We start from the raw sequence: 8,627 nt of genomic DNA on the forward strand, positions 1-8,627 counted from the left end.
TTACAAATATATTTTATAAAGACAGCTTAAGACTCAATATATATACTCTCATTCAAAATTAATTTCAAAAAAGAAAAAGGATTTGCTGCCTAGTTATTTGATGGTTTTTGAAAATTAAAGCCACATTTTGTTTACAATCGCACACACACACACAAAAAAAATAACACAAAATAAATAAATTATAGGACAGTGAAGACACAAATCCCAGACCTGCCTAAATGTGAAATTCTTTAAATGCGCAAATGATTCTAGAGCTGATGTTGGGTGTTACTCCCTTGGGAATTGAGGTAACCAATAGAAGGGGTGCTTGTGTCTTAAATTAAGGATCTGTAGATCGAAAAGGCTACTAGTCCAAAATGTGTTCATACATGTGTATGCCGTGGGGAGAAGGATGTAGGTGGCAAAAGCAATGTTCTGACCCTTTGAATCACTTCCTTCACATCACAGATCTGGGTTAATGTTAACATGCAATCACAACCCTCTACGTGTGGGAAAACTAGGGGCAGATTTTTCCGCATTGTTGAATAGAAAGAGTCAAACAAGCATAATTTCTAAACCAAGAAAGGGAATGCTAATTGAAAATTTTAAAGCATTATCTGTCTCTCTCTCTCACACACAAACTATCACCCTGCTTTGTGGCAGATATCTGACCGATCTTCCAGGAAAGATCACAAATTTCCTGCAGACTTTATTTAAGATGGAAGATTCCTGGTCCTATAGTCAGTTCTGCTTCACCCTAGAAGATGAAAGCATTGCATGGTAGCTTCACAGGGCCACGGAGGGCAGCATGACTTTAATTTGTCTATTAATAGTCCTATTATAAATAAAGCAAAATGTAGCTCTCTATACTACTTATCTAAATGTAGATAAGGAGTAATTTTATATAGGAGTAATTTCAGGCAACATTAGCATTAAGCAAGAAAGATGAAAACAAACTACAATTCAAAGAGAAAAGAAATGCTACTTTTAAACAAGAACTTGTAACCCATTTAAATTGTACTGTTCAACTCACAGATACAGAGAACAATGTGGTGATTGTCAGAGAGTAGGGAGGTTGAGAGGCTGGGTGAAAAAGGTGAAGGGATAAAGAAGTACAAATTAGTAGTTACAAAAAAGTCACAAGGATATAGAGTACAGCATAGGGAATATGGTCAATATTATTGCAATGGCTATGTGTAGTGCTAGATGAGTGCAAGAGTAATCAGGGGAATCACTTCATAAATTATATAAATGTCTAACCATTGTACTGTATACCTGAAGCTAATATAGAATAATAATAAAATTGTACCTGTTCTACAGTTGCTCTGTCTGCCTTATCTTTGATGCGATACCTAACCAAAAACAAAAAAGTATAAGTGACATTCAAAATTCAGTCAGAGAAGCCAAAATAAAAAGTTTCTAATATATATAGTTCTATTAAATTCCTAAGCTGGTAGTTTCTTTAATAATAGATTTCATGATCTCAGTGTAGTTTCATCAATCAGCAAAACTTCTTTAATTTCCCTTTAATAAGCAATTCAATTCTCTAGGGCAAAAAGAACATATGGGCAGCAAGAAAAAAAAATCTATCCACATTTTAGAAGGATTAAAAGTACAGATGGGATAAAGTGAACTATGCTGGTAAAAAGAAAACATTGAACCTATACTGTCCTTCAAATCATTAATAATTGCATTAGTACACAATTAAAGTCATGTATAAGGCTTTCTCTTTATAGAGTCCTTTTCTACAAAGACACAAGACATCATCATTTCAAGACAGTGACTGAGTTCTGTAAGAAAATGCAGCCTCTCAGGTCGATTTTAGCTCAAGCAGTTACTTCATCATGGCAGACTATTAAAATGCAGACTCTGATTAGCTTCCACTCACACTACTAAGTGACTTGATTAGCACACTAACCTAAACTAGTGAAGATTCAAAAGCAAAGATTCAGACACTTCAATGAAATAACAAATGACTATGGCACTTCTCAAAAAGCTATTATCACTTGGGCATAGCATTAAACCAGAAGAAAATTGTTTTCTACTCAGAAGAAAATTGGTTTTTAAGTTCAGTTCTAACACTGCTAATTGTATGACTAAAATGTATTAATAATGCCTTAGAGTTATTAACATATAGAAATTAGCCAGATCTTAAAAAACTGGTGTTGAGAATAGAAATATAAATGGAAACTGTTTTCAGTTACATTGCTATTTAGTTTTAAATCTTCTCTTAAATTTTAAAAAATATAACATGGAAGAGGACAATTCTTAATAGATTCTAAAAAGGAGCATTTTTATGCTCTAAGATTTTAATCTTTTAAGTTTAGACATTCATTTTTATTATTATTTATGCCTACAACACCTCATCCTCCTAGGTGGTCTCCCATCCAAGTACTAACCAGGCCTGACCCTGCTTAGTTTCCGAGATCAGATGTTCAGGGCGGCATGGCCGTAGACCATGGACCATGGCTCCACTGAGGCACGAACCCAGGACCTTCTGCATGTAATGCAGATGTGTTAACCACTACACTATGGAACCATGTCCTAAGTTTAGACATTTAAACAGAAATTTACAAACACTGTTATCCTCCTGAGAGCACATTTGTAAATTTCACAAGCTTACAGTTTTACCATCTATTCCTTAACACTCATTTAATATTTTCAACTTACAAAGGCATAGAATACCCCCATTTAAGCTAAAAATAAAAATAAAAAGAAGGTTCAATATACAACGAAAAGTTTCAATATACAAAACAACGAACCGTCCTCTGCAAAAGAATTATGACCAAGATGCTAAATGTATATACAGTCAGTCACTATCTGCCATGTTTTATAGATAAAATATTACTTACATATCTGCTTCTTTCTGTCTAGACTTTTCGGTGACTTTATTTATGACAGAATCAGTAACGTTTAGCTTATCTAAAAATAGAAAAAACCCACAATGTAATCAATATGTAAGAGAGAAAGACATTAAGTCTTTCTGAAAAAGAATACATCTCCCCTCTTCCTTCTCTATTTTCTAAACATTTTATTATACATAGAATATATTTTAGCAATGAAAAAAATGTTTAATGTTTTTAAAGGTAAGCAATAAGTTGTGTTTCCTTAAGAATAAGTGTCACTTTCATCACTATAGATATAATTTTTGAGCTATAGAGAAATCTAGATCCAGAAACCCTTCAAAAATACCATACCTTCATACATTGAATTTCAGATACTTACTATTTAGTATGACTAATGTAGATAATATAACTGCCTGAATTCTGTTTAATTCGAAAAACTTCCATGTCATTTCAAATTAAAAGTCCTTGATAGGTGATAATAGGATATAAGATGCTGTGCTAGGTTTATAACAAGTCAATGTCTACAAGAGAAGATCACTTTGCATTTTTCAAGAGGTGATAGCTCAAATCAACATTATGATTCCTTGCATCCAGCAGCTCACTAAATGATTAATGTCTACATGAAAAGTCTCTAGTAAACAAAATATAATTATATTCAATATTCTAGTATTTTCAACATCCTACTATGAGATAATCTTACTACAAAATCTAACAAAACAGACAATAACTTGAATTGGTATCTAAATTCATATTTGTACAAGCAAAAAAACAAAACTAAAAAAGCATAAGTTAAAGTCTTTCCCTTGAAGCGATGTTTTTAAATTACTGTTTTTATTTTCTCTGAGCATTATTCTTTCAGTAACAATGAATATATTCATTTCTTGATCTAATAAAATTTTATAACATTTCATGGTTTTTGAAGAATTTTTTCTTAGCCCCGTCAGAAAATGTATTTTACCAACTCACCTAGATTAATTTTATTCTCAAATTTCCGTAAGACCTTGTCTGCTGGAGTAGACATTTTGGCTGAATTACAGTTGGAAGGCTGTCGATTTGCCTAGAAGAAATGAGTTTCCAGAACATGAAGCACTAGTTATACATACAAACCTAAGGTTCAGCCTCACATGCTTTTTCCTTTGGTTCATAGTTAACTATTAAATGAGACATAGAGGAGTACCCTAAGTAAAAGCAAGAATCAATCAAATTTGCTCAATAAATTTTTTAAAAAGTCATTTGAAATAGAAGGTTAAAGTTACTGGCTAAAATAGAGTCTGCAAATTCTGGTTTTTGGTTTTTTTTTAAACCTCTTTACAACATATTTTTCATTATAATAAATTAAGATTAAATGCATTTTTCTAATTTGACTGGTTTATAGATTTACTGATTTAATCTTGCCATCTAAACCTGGAATTTGGAGGCTGAGTTGTTTCTTATTTGCATAAAACTGTTAAATTTTTCAATTAAATGTAACTTTTAAAATATATTTTAAATCAAAATAATACATGTTCACAATAGAAAACATGGGCAAATTTTAGTTACCTCCAATCCCAGCACTCAAAGATAACAGTTAACATTTAAGCACATATACTTTTTTCCCCTAGCTTTATTAAAAGAAATGACGCTCTACATTGAAATTGCTCTGTGTTTCACCAATCAACAGAGGTGTTTCCAAAATAAGACAAGTATAAAATTTCTTTGGTTGTTTTTCAAATGTATGCATTTTAGTCCACAATACAGCTGTTTTAATTTTCAAAGAAATATTTTTTATTTTTCCTCTCTCCATATTTTTTCAGAAACCTTTATGTTCCAGTAAGATGTACCATGTTAATCCTATGGTTCTGCAAACACCTAACACTTGGTAGTTCCAGTTTGAGAAGTAGGCTCTACATGGCTTGGTAACGTGTTTTGCACATGGTAGAAAATAGCAGATTATAAACATATCTCTATGTCATTAATATAGTCTTCCATTGTAACATATTTTATGGCTGCAATAATATCCCATTGTGTGAACCAACCCCATAATACATTTAATCAAGGTTGTTTACAACATTCCTTTACTAGAAACAAAAATGGAGGATCATTCGTGTAACAAGTCTTGGTACACTCTTAGAATTATTGCTGAGTCGAAGTATTATTTTAAAGCTTTTATTAAATACCAGTTTATCCTCCAAATAATTGTACCTATTTGCTGGACCATCAATTACATATTTTGTGTCTATGTCAGTTTCACAGGTAAAAAAAATGGCATCTCTACATATTTAATTTGCATTTCTTTAATTACTAATGAAGTTGAACTTTCTCTCCATGTTTCTTAACCATTTGCAGAAAACTGCCTATTCTTGTCCTTTCCCATGAAGATTTTTAAGCTCATTATCTTAGGACAATTTTAATAACTTTTAAAATTTAATGATTATGATTACAACCTGAAGAAAATCAGTTACTCAATTCCAGAATCACAAAAAATCCTTTAAAAAAAGAAGACATAATAAATAACATAAAGGTATATAGAATCATTCATAAAATACCTGTGGATTACTCCCTCCATTTGAGTTATAACCCTTGGTGAGTTTTCCAACTCCATCATCCCAGTCCCAATCATCGTCATCATAATCTTCCTCCTCCTCCTCCTCCTCCTCATTTTCTACCTCACCTTCACTCATCTTCTCATTTATATTCTTTCGAAGGTCTTCAAAGAGAATTCCATCTTCCTCTTTGATTGTCTTCAAGTCAACGTTTTCACTAAAAGTAACGATGTTTTAGCATGTTTATACATACTCTATAATAGACTAAATCTATGTCAATAAATCTAAAAGGTTCCCTTACAGCATGTCTCCCAAGAAACTCAATCTTAATACCAAGTTCTCCTGTTTTTCAGAGTTTGGTTCCAGTTCTTTGCTTATTTTCCAGGTCCTACTAAAGGAGTACAACAGGGGTTAAATTCACTTCTGCCTTATAATTTATATTGTTATCTTCTTTACTGAATAAGCTCACTCTGATCAGTACACTAGACCTGACTCTAGGAAACTCATTCACAGAGCTTCATCAAGAAGGGAAAAAAGCTTTCTGACAAAACTTAAGAACAAGTCTAAAGCAGCCTTATCTTGAACTCAATACCACTTTACAACGAAAGTTGCTGTATTTAAGATTTGCGACACACAAATCAAATCATCTTTGTTCGTGAAGGGAAGGAATGGTGAATACAAGCACCACAAATGAGAGAAGTAGGCTGGGTATAATTAAACAGACGTGGGGATTATCAAACCCAGAGAACAGGCCCAGAATAGAGATCACAACTAATAGAATCTGTTTTTGCCATGTGAGAATTCAGACACAGTGTTACCATATCTTCTTAGTTTTTTAAGAGAAGCCAGAAATCTGGATTGTCGTGTGAAATCCTACTTACCTGGCACAATCAATTTTAACAAAACACTGTGCGTACCAAACAAAACATGTCTGCAGGTCAGATTCAACAGAGGTACTACCAGTTTTGACCTCTCACGTAGAGAACAAGGACAAAAACCATATAAAACAATTGATAATATGCACTACCAGCTTAAAAAGTCAGATATGAGTTTATGTTGATTCAGATGATCAATCTTGACTTATTAATTAGCCATGGCTTACAAGGTTCCAAATCTCTATAGATATGGGTGGGAAGAGAACAAATAATCATTAAGCACCTGCTATTAACTAGGATTTCATAAACATAATCTAAAAAGTGATCCTTCACTTATCAATAACCTAGAGTGGCATGTAAAAGTTGTACCTTCAATTGTACCAGAGCTTCTCAATTCTGGCTGGACAATTCTTTGTTGTGAGAGGTTTTCCTGTACTTTGCAGGATTTTTAGCAGTATCTTTGGCCTCTATCTACCAGATGCTACTAGTGCACCACTATCCCCAGTTGTGACAAACAAAAACGTCTCCAGAAATTGCCCAAAGTCCTTAGAGGGATGGGTGTGGGGGCTAAATCCATTGGTTTATATCTTTATAATATCCACTGACAGATGGTAAACCAGTACACGCTCATTAACTATTCACCAGCCACAATGGCTGTGTTTCTTCTTTCTCCTTAACTTCTCTAAATCCATCTGTATGCTCATCTGGAAACAAATCTGGAAAGCACTTCTCAATTCTCTGGCTAAATCCTACTTGTCCTTCCAGTATTGGCTTACTATCACCTGCTCAGGGAAGTCTTCTCAACTCTTCACCCATTTCTCCTTTGTACTACTTATCCAATTCTAATACAAACCATTTATCTAATTATTTAATATGTTTCCCCAGCTAGAGTGCAAGCTCTATGTCAGAGTGGTATTTACTAATGTATCCCTACCAACTAACACTAGATCTGACACAGAAAGCAATCAACAAAATTATTTACAAAAGGATCTCCAATGGATTAATAAAATTTACATGTATTGAAACCTTACTGTAAACATAAAGCAAAAACTATTTTCTTGGAATTCCAAAATAATTGTTCTATTTGCTTTTAAGTAAAAGTTATTCTTTATTCTTTTGGCCTCATACCCCACATTCAATCACTTTTACCTCAAAAACATATCCCTATGACCCTATCTTCAATTCCTGTCATCTTTGAACTGAATTACTTTATTACTTTTGAACTGTTTTCAATCTTGCCCTCTAAAACCATCCTCCTCATAGCAGAACAATTCCTTTAAGTTATAAATCTGATGATTTCACTCCCCTGCTAAAATCCCTATGGCTTTCTATAAGTCCTAGAATAATATCTCAACTCCCTACCATCACTCATAAGGCTCTACAAGATTTGGCTCCATCTCATTTCTATATTGTTTGTTACTTTCTAATCCTCTCAAGTACTCAGCTGTGCTCTAGGCACAATGACCTCTAGATCTTCCTTTCACAGCCAAGACGTAGCCCACCATTAGGACTTTGCACTCGCTGTGCCCTGTTCCTGAACCGGCTGGTTAACTCATTCTTGTTCAGATCTGGACTTAATCCCTCCCTGACTAAATTATAATTTAGTCTATTAACTGATGTTAATTATTTGCATAGTACGTATCATCTGCATTTTAGTTTTTAAATATCTCTATGTACTTAACTGCCTGCCCTGCCTCCCAAGAAGGTAAAATTCAATGATAGCAGGGATTTAGTTTGTGTTGTTCATCACTATAGACAGAACCTGGCACATAGTAGGTGCTCGCACATTTTTTGAACGCCGAATGTAGCTAAAACGCAACAACAATCTGTTTACTAATCGCTTTCCCCACTGCCTCTCAGAGATGCTAACCAACCTGGGAACCCTGGACTCTTGACAAACGGGCTTTCATTAACACTACCGTAAACTGGAACGAAACTCACCGCTGGGACAAAGAACGATGCGAAAGGCTGTGAAGAGCCCCAGAGTTATTAAATACCAAGTCTCCCTCTAAACTATCAAAAGAGTGTTAAGTCTCCAAGGGACCGGCAGCGAAGGAAAGAGCAAAATCCCAAAGGAGTCGTATTCAACCACCGACTACCTGTCGGAGGAATCCGCGTCGTCGAACTGCCCGGGGACTATCCGACTCATCAGCCGCCGCCGGTAGTCCATGATGGAGCGCGCAGAGCTTCTGCGCCACCGGAGGCCACCTGCCCCGAGCAGTGACTGGAATCTCACAGAGACGGTTCCACCTGCGGCCTACCTAACGGCTTCTCCGCGGACGCCCGCCTAGCAAATCGCTCAGAAGTCCTCTAGCCGAAAGCGCGCGCCACGTGCTTTGAGCTGTAGGACCTAAAGCCCTGGCACGCTGCACCGCGCTCGAGCGGAAAACCCACCCCTCCAGGGA

At 35.1% G+C, this 8,627-nt stretch overlaps 1 protein-coding gene across 5 annotated transcripts in view; it reads right to left on the minus strand.

Moving 5' to 3' along the window:
• RIOK1 (RIO kinase 1) overlaps nucleotides 1-8,627 on the minus strand; it is a 24,886-nt gene extending 16,259 nt beyond the window's left edge. For 2 of the 5 annotated variants that reach the window (XM_006909287.3, XM_025044917.1), the window contains exons 1-5: nucleotides 8,322-8,619; nucleotides 5,351-5,564; nucleotides 3,792-3,882; nucleotides 2,832-2,901; nucleotides 1,289-1,331 (exon numbers count right to left, since the gene is read on the minus strand). In XM_006909287.3, the coding sequence (XP_006909349.1) occupies nucleotides 1,289-1,331; nucleotides 2,832-2,901; nucleotides 3,792-3,882; nucleotides 5,351-5,564; nucleotides 8,322-8,392 (489 nt within the window). In that variant the 5' untranslated portion in view covers nucleotides 8,393-8,619. Of the gene's footprint in view, nucleotides 1-1,288; nucleotides 1,332-2,831; nucleotides 2,902-3,791; nucleotides 3,883-5,350; nucleotides 5,565-8,321 lie in introns of all 5 variants that reach the window. The other 3 variants (XM_015587296.2, XM_015587295.2, XM_025044918.1) reach the window with 3 other exon arrangements.

Source organism: Pteropus alecto, unplaced genomic scaffold (assembly GCF_000325575.1).
Source record: "Pteropus alecto unplaced genomic scaffold, ASM32557v1 scaffold121, whole genome shotgun sequence".
Lineage (NCBI taxonomy): Eukaryota > Metazoa > Chordata > Mammalia > Chiroptera > Pteropodidae > Pteropus > Pteropus alecto.